The sequence below is a fragment of the Salmo salar genome, chromosome 03, assembly GCF_965601325.2.
Source record: "Salmo salar chromosome 03, fSalSal1, whole genome shotgun sequence".
NCBI classification, from domain to species: domain Eukaryota; kingdom Metazoa; phylum Chordata; class Actinopteri; order Salmoniformes; family Salmonidae; genus Salmo; species Salmo salar.
This window is the reverse complement of record NC_138293.1, coordinates 23,983,289-23,995,792: the sequence shown is the minus strand read 5'-3', so window position 1 is coordinate 23,995,792 and position 12,504 is coordinate 23,983,289. Positions and strand designations below refer to the sequence as shown.

The following is a 12,504-nucleotide window of genomic DNA, read 5'->3' as shown; positions in this document are numbered from 1 at the left end:
GTGTTCCCTTTATTTTTTTGAGCAGTATATATATATATAATATATATATATATATATATATATATAAATATATATATATATATATATATATATATATATATATATATATATATATATATATAATACATTTTACTTATGTAATATATTAAGTTAAAATAAAAGTGTTCATTTAGTATTGTTGTAATTGTTATTATTACAAACTGCTGCATATACCCTGACCTTGACTCTGCTTGCACAGAATGCAGGAGAAGTGACACAATTTCCCTAGTTAATATTGCCTGCTCACATGAATTTCTTTGAACTAAATATGCAGGTTTTAAAAAATATACTTGTGTGTGTATATATATATATATATATATATACTTTTTTTCTATTTTGTTATTGACTGAGGTCGACCGATTTTTGATTTTTCAACGCCTATACCGATTTATTGGAGGAACAAAGAAGGCCGATACGATTTTTGTATATATATATTTGTAATAATAACAATTACAACAATACTAAATGAACACTTTTATTTTAACTTAATATATTACATAAGTAAAATGTATTTAGTCTCAAATAAATAATGAAACATGTTCAATTTGGTTTAAATAATGCAGAAACAAAGTGTTGGAGAAGAAAGTAAAAGTGCAATATGTGCCATGTAAAAAAGCTAACGTTCAAGTTCCTTGCTCAGAACATGAGAACATATGAAAGCTGTTGGTTCCTTTTAACATGAGTCTTCAAGTTTTAGATTGTAGTTATTATAGGAATTATTGGATTATTTCTCTCTATACCATTTGTTTTTCATATACCTTTGACTATTGGATGTTCTTATTGCACTATTGTATTGCCAGCCTAATCTCGGGAGTTGATAGGCTTGAAGTCATAAACAGCGCTGTGCTTCAAGCATTGCGAAGAGCTGCTGGCAAGCGCAGGAAAGTGCCGTTTGAATGAATGCTTACGAGCCTGCTGCTGCCTACCACCGCTCAGTCAGACTGCTATTTCAAATATCAAATCATAGACTTAATTATAACATAATAACACACAGCAATACGAGCCTAAGGTCATTAATATGGTCAAATCCGGAAACTATCATTTCGAAAACAAATGTTTATTCTTTCAGTGAAATACGGAACCATTCCGTATTTTATTGAATGGGTGGCATCCCTAAGTCTAAATATTGCTGTTACATTGCACAACCTTCAATGTTATGTCATAATTATGTAAAAGTCTGTCAAATTAATTAGTCTTTGTTAGGAAGAAATGGTCTTCACACAGTTCACAACTTGCCAGGCGGCCCAAACTGCTGCATATACCCTGACTCTGCTTGCACAGAATGCAGGAGAAGTGACACAATTTCCCTAGTTAATATTGCCTGCTCACATGAATTTCTTTGAACTAAATATGCAGGTTTTAAAAAATATACTTGTGTATTAATTTTAAGAAAGGCATTGATGTTTATGGTTGGGTACATTGGTGCAACGACAGTGCTTTTTCGCGAATGCACTGTTAAATCATCACTCGTTTGGCGAAGTAGGCTGTGATTCGATGATAAAAGGCACCTCAATGATTATTTGCAACGCAGGACAAGCTAGTTAAACTAGTAATATCATCAACCATGTGTAGTTAACTAATGATTATGTTAAGATTTGATTGTTTTTTATAAGATAAGTTTAATGCAAGCTAGAAACTTACCTTGGCTAATTGCTGCGCTCACGTAACAGGTGGTCAGCCTGCCACGCAGTGTCCTCGTGGAGTGCAATGTAAGCGGCCATAATCGGCGTCCAAAAATGCTGATTACCGATTGTTATGAAAACTTGAAATCGGCCCTAATTATTCGGCCTTGCCGATGAATTAGTCGACCTCTACTTCACGGTGTGAACCACAGATGCGGAGATCATCCGTTCACCTACTCTGCGTCTCACAAAGACAAGGCGGTTGGAACTAAAAATCTCATATTCGGACTCATACAGACCAAAGGACAGACTGTCACCGGTCTAATGTCCATTGCTTGTGTTTCTTGGCCCAAGTAAGTGTCTTCTTCTTCTTATTGGTGTCCTTTAGTAGTGGTTTCTTTGCAGCAATTCGACACTGAAGGCCTGATTCACATCGTCTCTGAACAGTTGATGTTGAGATGTGTCTGTTACTTGAACTCTGTGAAGCATTTATCTGGGCTGCAATCTGAGGTCCCGTTAACTCTAATGAACGTATCCTCTGCATCAAAGTTAACTCTGTGTCTTCCTTTCCTGTGACAGTCCTCATGAGAGCCAGTTTCATCATAGCGCTTGATGGTTTTTGCAACTGCACTGCAACAAATTTTCAAAGTTCTTGAAGTTTTCTGGTTTAACTGACCTTCATGTCAAAGTAATGATGGACTGTCGTTTCTCTTTATTTATATGAGTTGTTCTTGCCATAATATGGACTTTTTTTTTTTACCAATTAGTAGGGCTATCTTCTGTATACCACCCCTACCTTGTCACAACAAAACTGATTGGCTCAAACAAATTAAGAAGGAAAGAAATTCCCCAAAATGTACTTTCAACACGGCACACCTGTTAATTGTAATGCATTCCAGGTGACGACCTCATGAAACTGGTTGAAAGAATGCCAAGAGTGTGCAACGCTGTCATCAAGGCAAAGTGTGGCTACTTTGAAGAATCTCAAATATAAAATGTATTTTTGGTTACTACATGATTCCTTATGTGTTATTTCATAGTTTTGATGTCTTCATTATTATTCTACAATGTAGAAAATAGTACAAATAAAGAAAAACCCTTGAATGAGTAGGTGTGTCCAAACTTTTGACTGGTGCTGTACTTCTGTTAACAGATCGATCGCAAATGGCGCCCTATTCCCTTTATAGTGCACTACTTTTGACCAGAGTCCATGGGCTATTTAGTGAATAGGGTGCCATTTGGGACAGAACCATATCGTTTGTAAGCCTGAAGCAGAATGCTTGCTGTACTTTAATTACATGTTCAGGCTCCTAATTGTGTCCCTTAGTAGGTATATATGCAAGGCAAATGATGCCTTGCAGTGGTGTGTAGGGGGTTTGGGTCTACACATCTGGATGTGTGCTATCATTACGACAATTATCTTAATTTTCCTACTCTGTTCCACTACAGTGTTTGCAGGCTTGTAGGGTAGTTTTATAGCAGCTATTCATCTAAAATAACACATTTATGATTCTGAAAAGTGCTGAATGTAATGGTTTTGTGGATTAAATGTGGGTAAATGGGTCTTAATTATATAACTGAGCTATGATCTAATGATATCAAGCCTAATCAGCTTACACCACATTGATGTGACTTGCATATTAAGCCTCTCGTGGCTAAAGGGTTAGTGACTTTATGAGAAGAGGAAAATTAATTATACAGTCCAGGATGGTTTTACCCCTAACGCTTTTCACTATGACGTTCCCTAAAAATTTAAATGTCGATTCTAGAATTTAAAGCAGGTTAACGTCACTCACTCATTCTCTGCACCTGGCAACCACTCACCCTAACCCTAATCCTGCAAGGCTCCTACACTGTACTCTGAGTTTGTTAATTTATAAATGCATGTTTGATTATTTTACATGTTTACAGTGCCTTCAGAAAGTATTCTCACCCCTTCACACCCCTCCACATTTTATTACAGCCTGAATTTAAAATGGATTAAGTTGAGATTTTGTGTCACTGATCTACACACAATACCCCATAATGTCAAAGTGAAATTGTGTTTTTAGAAAAGTTTACAAATTATTTTAAAAGCTGAAATGTCTTGAGTCAATAAGTATTCAGCCACTTTGTTATGGCAATCCTAACGAAGTTCAGGATAAAAAAAATGCTTCACAAGTTGCATGGACTTTTAAATGACTATCCCATCTCTGTACCCCACACATACAAATGATCTGTAAGGTCCCTCAGTCGAGCAGGTAATTTCAAGCACAAATTCAACCACAAAGACCAGGGAGGTTTTCCAATGGTTCGCAAAGAAGAGCACCTATTGGCAGATGTATTTTTTTTTTTAAGCAGACATTGAATATTCCTTTGAGCATGGTGAAATTATTAATTACACTTTGGATGGTGTATCAATACACCCAGTCACAAAGAAAAATACTGGCACCTTCTTAGTTGATGGAGAGGAATGAAATAATTCAGGGATTTAAAACAGTTAGAGTTTAATAGCTGTTATAGGAGATAACTAAGGATGGATCAACAACATTGTAGTTACTCCAAAATACTAACAAAAATGACAGAGAAAATATGTAAAAATGTTCTAAAACCTGCATCCTGTTTGCAATAAGGCACTGAAGTATTACTGCAAAAAATGTGGCAAAGAAATTAACTTCATGTCCTGAATACAAAGTGTTATGTTTGGGGCAAATCCAACACATCACTGAGGACCTCTCTTCATATTTTCAAGCATGGTGTTGGCTGCATCATGTTATGGGTATGCTTGTCATCGGCAAGAACAAGGGAGTTTTTTTAAAGATAAAAACAGACTAGGTTCAGTCTGCTTTCTAACAGACACTGGTAGACAAATTCACCTTTCAGCAGGACAATTACCTAAAACACAAGGCCAAATGTACACTGGAGTTGCGTGCCAAGACAACGTTGAATGTTCCTGAGTGGCCTAGTTACAGTTTCGACTTAGAAAAAGTAAAGTGGTGTGAATACTTTCTGAAGGAACTGTATGTTTATTCTTCTGTGAACCCTAGTTTTTTTACAGTATTCATTTCAATACTCCCTACATCTTATTCTTACCTCACAACCTTCTGCATTAGTTTGCCCTTGATGCATGTTTTTTGTGTTTGGAATGGCTGTTATTTAGTGGCATGTGTTGTTTTTATTTTTTTTACCCCAAATGTATTCATTTCCTTATGTTTTCTCCTCAATTTTTTTCTGACTCTACTGTCCCCACCCCTCCCTCCTTTTCCACTCCACCCTTCTACTCTGCCTGACACACACTGTGTCTCCATGGTTACACTGTCCCGACAACACCAATGCATTATGGTGCTTCTCATTGCCAACCAACCAACAAACCAACCTGCCAATCCTCTGTCCTCCAAACCTTCTGCCATCCTCATTCCACAATACTGGGTGACGTGGCCTGGTGCTGCTGCCTTCGTCATGGTAACGTGCAACCCAGGGTGAAAATTCCTTCCTGCAGGCGACCGTAGCCAAGCTGGGCCCCCTGCCTCGCATCCTGGGGGACATAGCCCGCTCTCTGTCCAGCCCCACACCCATCCAGCAGCAGCTCCGACGCTTCCAAGACAACAGCTCCTCACACAATATCAGCGGCAGCGTCTCTTCAGGCCTGCAGAGGATATTCGAAGATCCAGCCGACAGGTAGGACTCCAAATGGTCACAACCGCTGCAACTATATTGCCAATCACCACCCAGCCATGCATGGTCTAATTCTGTGGTGTAGTTCTGGCTGTAGTTCTTTTCAAAGGCTGTTTCGTCTCGTGATTTTGTGCCAGTTAATCTGGAGATTCAGCTTTCATACATAAAGTTGAGAGATGTTGGTATATGCTCATGCAGTTTATATGGATAGGTTGTTTTATGGTGCATTGATTTGGGAGGTGACTCACTGCTAGGATCTTTCTAAATAAAGCTGCAGCTAGAGACTTTCCATTTTTAGCGGCTGAAGAGGTAATGAGGGAATCTGAGATGGACCTTTTTCCAGCTTTAAAGTGGATCGGAGTAAATATTTGTGCTAAAGGAACATTGAGTTAAACTTGAAAGGAAAAGAAGGTTGGCTGCATTTCACCTGTGTCCCTAATGGCACTCTAGCCCTGGCATAGGGAATAGACAACCCTGTTCCAGGAGAACCGCAGGTAGTGCAGGGTTTTGTCCCAACTAGGCACCAAACTGGGCTACTTAGTTTATTGATCAGTTCATTGATTGCCTAAATTCAACACACCTAGTCTTTCAGGTAGGTTAAATCAAAAACATGAAGTGCCTGCGGCACTCCAAAACCAGGGTTGTCTACCCCTGCCCTAAGCATATATAGTGCACTAATTTTGACCAGACCCCTATGGGCCCTGTTCAAAGTAGTTAACTACACAGGGAATAGGATGCCATTTTGGACTGGTACTAGTTTTGGTTTCAGAACTCTCTGTTAATGTGTTGTGTGTTTTGCAGTGAGGTTCGCAGCATCAAGTCTCCAGTCCAGGAGCATGTTATGGACGGCCTTCACCGGGGGAAGAACCCTCTCCTGGGCCAGCAGTCGTCCGCCCACAGCATGAGCTTCTCGGACAAGGAGGAGAGAGAGAACCTTCTGCCCAATGGACGCAGCATCTCCCTGGTGGACCTCCAGGACTCTCACATGGTCCAGAGTGGCCAGGGACCCCTCCCTCTCCACGAAACTCCACCCAGGCTGAGCCGGGTGGGCTCCCAGGTCTCTATCGGACACCCCCACCAGGCTACCACCCCGCAGTCACACCAAGCCCTACACCAGAAGCCCTCGTTACGGGACAACCTCCCCCAGAGTGCGCCGCAGGTGCGTCGGCCCCTGCACCCTTCCCTCAGCCAGCAGAGGAGCCTCCAGCCCCTCTCTTTCCAGAACCCTGTCTATCACCTTAGCAACCTGACACAACAACAACAACACACAGCAGTACACTCCACAACACACTCGGGCCACTCCCACTCAGTGCACTCCCTTCAGCCGGGCTCCAGCTCAGAGAACCTAAGCACCGATAGCTCCCGCAGCCACAGCAACTCGGAGGTTGAGTTCGGAGGCGGGAACCAGGGGGGGAAGGGGGGCAGGGTCCCGTCCAATAGCAGCCTGGAGGAGTTCAGCCAGCGGAGCACGCAGAGCGGGGACTGCTCCACGCCGCGCCGCCACACCCTGCCGGACCACCAGGGAGGGGCCCACGCGGTGGCAGTGCCCAGGCAGAACAGCACGGGCACAGCCCACATCGTGAGGGTGGAGCAGCAGAGCCGCAGCGGGGGGAGTGGTGGGGCCCGGACGCCCCACTCCCTGCCCCACAGCGCATCTCTGTGCAGCAGCAGCTCCATCAACACGGAGCCCATGCCTATCCCCATCCAGGCCCAGCCAGGTGCAGGCACTGGAGGCCACTCACACCAGCAGGCCACCTGCTCCATGGAGAGCCCTGTGCCCCCCGTCAGGAGCGTGGCCAAGCAGCAGACACCACACCAGGTACTGGTCTGGCATACAGAACTACACTTAGATACACAAGCTCAGCTCGACACCCCTATATATTATGTTGTTATAGGATAAATCTCTCCGAAATAAGGTGTGGCCAGTCGTGTTGGCCACTCAGGGTAGATTTGATTGACATCTCGGTATCTGTGGTGATGGTGGTGGTGCAGGTGGCGTCGCCAGTAGAGCCAGTCACCATGTCACCAGTAGAGAGGACAGCAGCCTGGGTGCTGAATAACGGCCAGTACGAGGACGAGGAGGAGCAGGCGGCCCCAGCAGATCAGAGCAGCCAGGACAGCAGGAACGCAGAGAAGGTAAAGAGTCAGCCAGAGTCACAGCCAATGAAGGTTTGATGGCCAAAACATGTCCACGTTTTAAAGTTATATTTGCTAGTGCTGGCTGTCTTCTTCATTACCAAGTCCCACACATGAGCTTGCTAATTAAATCAAATCAAACTATGTCACATGCGCCGAATACAACAAGTGTAGATTTTACCGTGAAGCGCTTACTTACAAGCCCTTAACCAACAGTGCAGTTCAAGAAGAAGAAAATATTTACCAAGTAGACAAAAATATATAGTCATAATAAAAAGTAACACAATAACAATAACGAGGCTATGTACGGGGGGCACAAGTACTGAGTCAGTGTGCAGGGGTACAGGCTAGTTGATGTAATCTGCACATGTAGGTGGGGGTGAAGTGACTATGCATAAGTAACAAACAAACAAACAGCGAGTAGCAGCAGTGTACAAAAGGGAGGGGTGTCAATGTAAATTGTCCGGTCGCGATTTTATGAATTGTTCAGCAGTCTTATGGCTTTGAGGTAGAGTGTAGGCAGACAGGGGTTGGCTTTGTCTTAGGCATGACTAACACGATCATCCCCTCCCACTCTATCTTCCCATCTATCTCTCCAGTATGAACAGGAGATCTCCAAGCTGAAGGAGCGCCTGCGGGTGTCTAGTCTGTGTCTGGAGGAGTACGAGAGACGTCTGCTGGCCCAGGAGCAGCAGATGCAGAAACTGCTGATGGAGTACAAGGTCCGCCTGGAGGACAGCGAGGAGAGGCTGCGGCGGCAGCAAGAGGAGAAGGACAATCAGATGAAGAGCATCATCTGCAGGTAGGCATTACTAGGCACCCTCTGGATGATTTTGCTGACAAGAAGGAGCATGTGCTTCAGTCGTAATTCCTGTGAATGAATGATTGAACTAACTGACAAATGAATGAAAGAATGAAAGCAAAATCACAGATTGACTGCTTAATGGCATGCTTCTAGTTGCTTGTATATCTGTGTCCCAAATGGCACCCTATTCTCTATATAGTGCAGTACTTTTGACCAGGGTCCACAGGGCTCTGGTCAAAGATGGGGTTCAATTTGAAATGCAACCTATGTCCCCCCCTTTTGATGTGTATTTGTCTGAGGTGGCTATGCTCTGTCACTCACAGGCTAATGGCTGTAGAGGAGGAGCTGAAGAGAGACCATGCAGAGATGCAGGCTGTCATAGACGCCAAGCAGAAGATTATTGATGCACAGGTATAGTAACAGAACACACTGCACACATTTTGTGTGTACTCTACCTGGGCTGGGCGTTTAAATAATACAAATACTTAAAACCGTTCAGGTCCATTCAGTTCCATCCCCTTACAAATAATATTCTACTCTCCATGGAAACAGATTCATTTAGTCTTATGGGCTGTCCACACCACGAATGCCAACTATATTGATTTAAAAAAAAAAACTAAATCGCTCTAGTTCAAGTAGACAGGAGTGTTCACACTACAACGATAACTACAAAAGAGCTATCGTTTGGATCACTTTCTGAGGGATTTTTTTTCCCCCTCCGACAATAACACATTGACAACCAATCCAAAACGTGTTCTATTGAAGCGTTCTTGGTTCTAAGTGCGTGAAGTTGCTTGGACAGAAGAGAAGGCAGAGCGCATGGTAAACTTGCCTGATATCGGACGATTTGGGAGAATGATGATCCACGACTGACAGCGCATATTAGTATGAGACGGCTATATTTTCCGATGGTATCTGTTAACACTGATACATCCTGACAAAATACTCGCTGTGACAGGCCTGCTAATGTGTTTCTGAACCTTGTGAACTGTAGAGAAAATACCTATTACTGATCCAAGTGGTTGCCTAATCAGGCCCAGTCTAGATTATTATTATTCCGGAATGAAACATTCAAAACACAGGGATTTTCATCTGCTAGCAGCTGAAATATTGTATTGCAAGCTGGCAAGTAAGTATTTTGTGCAAATGTGGGATATGATGAAAAGCGTATTCATAAAAAAACATATTAACAAGAATGCAATCATTTGCCTTTAGTGAGAATAGCGAAAATCTGTGTTTTTCTTTTTTAGAATCAAACATTATTAGACATGCCACAAATCACCATGTACATCTCTCATTTAATTGGGCCTAGTAAATAGATATGTATTTCAAGTTTAGCAATATCATAGGCAGCGCTATTTTATAATAGCGGTATGCAGTTGAATTTAACAGCTGATCTTTTACTTTGATGTAGGCCTAAATTACACATTTTTATTGATATGTGCACAAGTACAGTGAAATGGCTTTCTTGCGTGCTCTTTCCCAATAATGCAGTAATGAATATTTGTAGTATTATAAAACATTTATAAAAAGTAAAGTAGAACCAAAACACACAAATGTAGAACTGTAAGTACTGTAATTGCATTTGTTTTTGTAGCCTCCCCTACAATGTTTCAGAATTCACAGGCAGTCCATCATATTTAGGTTAGGGGGAAAAAGTCAATGTAAAACATTGTTGAATTCAAACGTTCTGCTGACAGGTCTACAACAATTTGCCATTGTTTTCTCGAACAGAAACTGGCACAGTCCTTTTCCAGGTACAGCATAAATGACTGCTAAAGATTAAAACATTCTGCCAACACAGTAAATAGACTGGTAGCTTATGTCAAATATTTGACAGTACAAGGTGTCAAAAGCTCCAATGCTTACCACAGTTGTCAAGTTGGCTGGATGTCCTTTGGTTGGAGGACCATTCTTGACACACACAGAAACTGTTGAGCATGAAAAACCCAGCAGTGTTGCAGTTCTTTACACAAACAGGTTCGCCTGGCACCTACTATCATACCCTGTTCAAAGGCACTTACATTGGGGGGAAAAAGTATTTGATCCCCTGCCGATTTTGTACGTTTGCACAGTGATAAAGAAAGGATCAGCCTATCATTTTAATGGTAGGTTTATTTGAACAGTGAGAGACAGAATAACAACAACAAAAATCCAGAAAATGCATGTCAAAAATGTTAGAAATTGATTTGCATTTTAATGAGGGAAATAAGTATTTGACCCCCTCTCAATCAGAAAGATTTCTGGCTCCCAGGTGTCTTTTATACAGGTAACGAGCTGAGATTAGGAGCACACTCTTAAAGGGAGTGCTCCTAACCGCAGCTTGTTACCTGTAAAAAAGACACCTGTCCACAGAAGCAATCAATCAATCAGATTCCAAACTCTCCACCATGGCCAAGACCAAAGAGCTCTCCAAGGATGTCAGGGACAAGATTGTAGACCTACACAAGGCTGGAATGGGCTACAAGACCATCGCCAAGCAGCTTGGTGAGAAGGTGACAACATTTGGTGCGATTATTCGCAAATGGAAGAAACACAAAAGAACTGTCAATATCCCTCGGCCTGGGGCTCCATGCAAGATCTCACCTCGTGGAGTTGCAATGATCATGAGAACGGTGAGGAATCAGCCCAGAACTACACGGGGGGGATCTTGTCAATGATCTCAAGGCAGCTGGGACCATAGTCACCAAGAAAACAATTGGTAACACACTACGCCGTGAAGGACTGTAATCCTGCAGTGCCCGCAAGGTCCCCCTGCTCAAGAATACATTACATTACATTACATTTAAGTCATTTAGCAGACGCTCTTATCCAGAGCGACTTACAAATTGGTGCATTCACCTTATGATATCCAGTGGAACAACCACTTTACAATAGTGCATCTAAATCTTTTAAGGGGGGGGGGGGTGTTAGAAGGATTACTTTATCCTATCCTAGGTATTCCTTAAAGAGGTGGGGTTTCAGGTGTCTCCGGAAGGTGGTGATTGACTCCGCTGTCCTGGCGTCGTGAGGGAGCTTATTCCACCATTGGGGTGCCAGAGCAGCAAACAGTTTTGACTGGGCTGAGCGGGAACTGTGCTTCCTCAGAGGTAGGGGGGCCAGCAGGCCAGAGGTGGATGAACGCAGTGCCCTTGTTTGGGTGTAGGGCCTGATCAGAGCCTGAAGGTATGGAGGTGCCGTTCCCTTCACAGCTCCGTAGGCAATCACCATGGTCTTGTAGCGGATGCGAGCTTCAACTGGAAGCCAGTGGAGAGAGCGGAGGAGCGGGGTGACGTGAGAGAACTTGGGAAGGTTGAACACCAGACGGGCTGCGGCGTTCTGGATGAGTTGTAGGGGTTTAATGGCACAGGCAGGGAGCCCAGCCAACAGCGAGTTGCAGTAATCCAGACGGGAGATGACAAGTGCCTGGATTAGGACCTGCGCCGCTTCCTGTGTGAGGCAGGGTCGTACTCTGCGAATGTTGTAGAGCATGAACCTACAGGATCGGGTCACCGCCTTGATGTTAGTGGAGAACGACAGGGTGTTGTCCAGGATCACGCCAAGGTTCTTAGCACTCTGGGAGGAGGACACAAGGGAGTTGTCAACCGTGATGGCGAGATCATGGAACGGGCAGTCCTTCCCCGGGAGGAAGAGCAGCTCCGTCTTGCCGAGGTTCAGCTTGAGGTGGTGATCCGTCATCCACACTGATATGTCTGACAGACATGCAGAGATGCGATTCGCCGCCTGGTTATCAGAAGGGGGAAAGGAGAAGATTAATTGTGTGTCGTCTGCATAGCAATGATAGGAGAGACCATGTGAGGATATGACAGAGCCAAGTGACTTGGTGTATAGCGAGAATAGGAGAGGGCCTAGAACAGAGCCCTGGGGGACACCAGTGGTGAGAGCGCATGGTGCGGAGACAGATTCTCGCCACGCCACCTGGTAGGAGCGACCTGTCAGCTAGGACGCAATCCAAGCGTGGGCCGCGCCGGAGATGCCCAACTCGGAGAGGGTGGAGAGGAGGATCTGATGGTTCACAGTATCAAAGGCAGCAGATAGGTCTAGAAGGATGAGAGCAGAGGAGAGAGAGTTAGCTTTAGCAGTGCGGAGAGCCTCCGTGACACAGAGAAGAGCAGTCTCAGTTGAATGCCCAGTCTTGAAACCTGACTGATTAGGATCAAGAAGGTCATTCTGAGAGAGATAGCAGGAGAGCTGGCCAAGGACGGCACGTTCAAGAGTTTTGGAGAGAAAAGAAAGAAGGGATACTGG

The 12,504-nt window shown here is 43.6% G+C and overlaps 1 protein-coding gene across 8 annotated transcripts in view; it reads left to right on the top strand.

The window, feature by feature from the left end:
• LOC106599426 (ras GTPase-activating protein nGAP) overlaps positions 1 to 12,504 on the top strand; it is a 111,434-nt gene that overhangs the window by 91,922 nt on the left and 7,008 nt on the right. For 6 of the 8 annotated variants that reach the window (XM_014190657.3, XM_014190659.3, XM_014190658.3 and 3 more), the window contains 5 exons: positions 5,119 to 5,318; positions 6,117 to 7,134; positions 7,308 to 7,451; positions 8,051 to 8,253; positions 8,580 to 8,667. In XM_014190657.3, the coding sequence (XP_014046132.1) occupies positions 5,119 to 5,318; positions 6,117 to 7,134; positions 7,308 to 7,451; positions 8,051 to 8,253; positions 8,580 to 8,667 (1,653 nt within the window). The remainder of the gene's footprint in view (positions 1 to 5,118; positions 5,319 to 6,116; positions 7,135 to 7,307; positions 7,452 to 8,050; positions 8,254 to 8,579; positions 8,668 to 12,504) is intronic. The other 2 variants (XM_014190653.3, XM_014190654.3) reach the window with 2 other exon arrangements.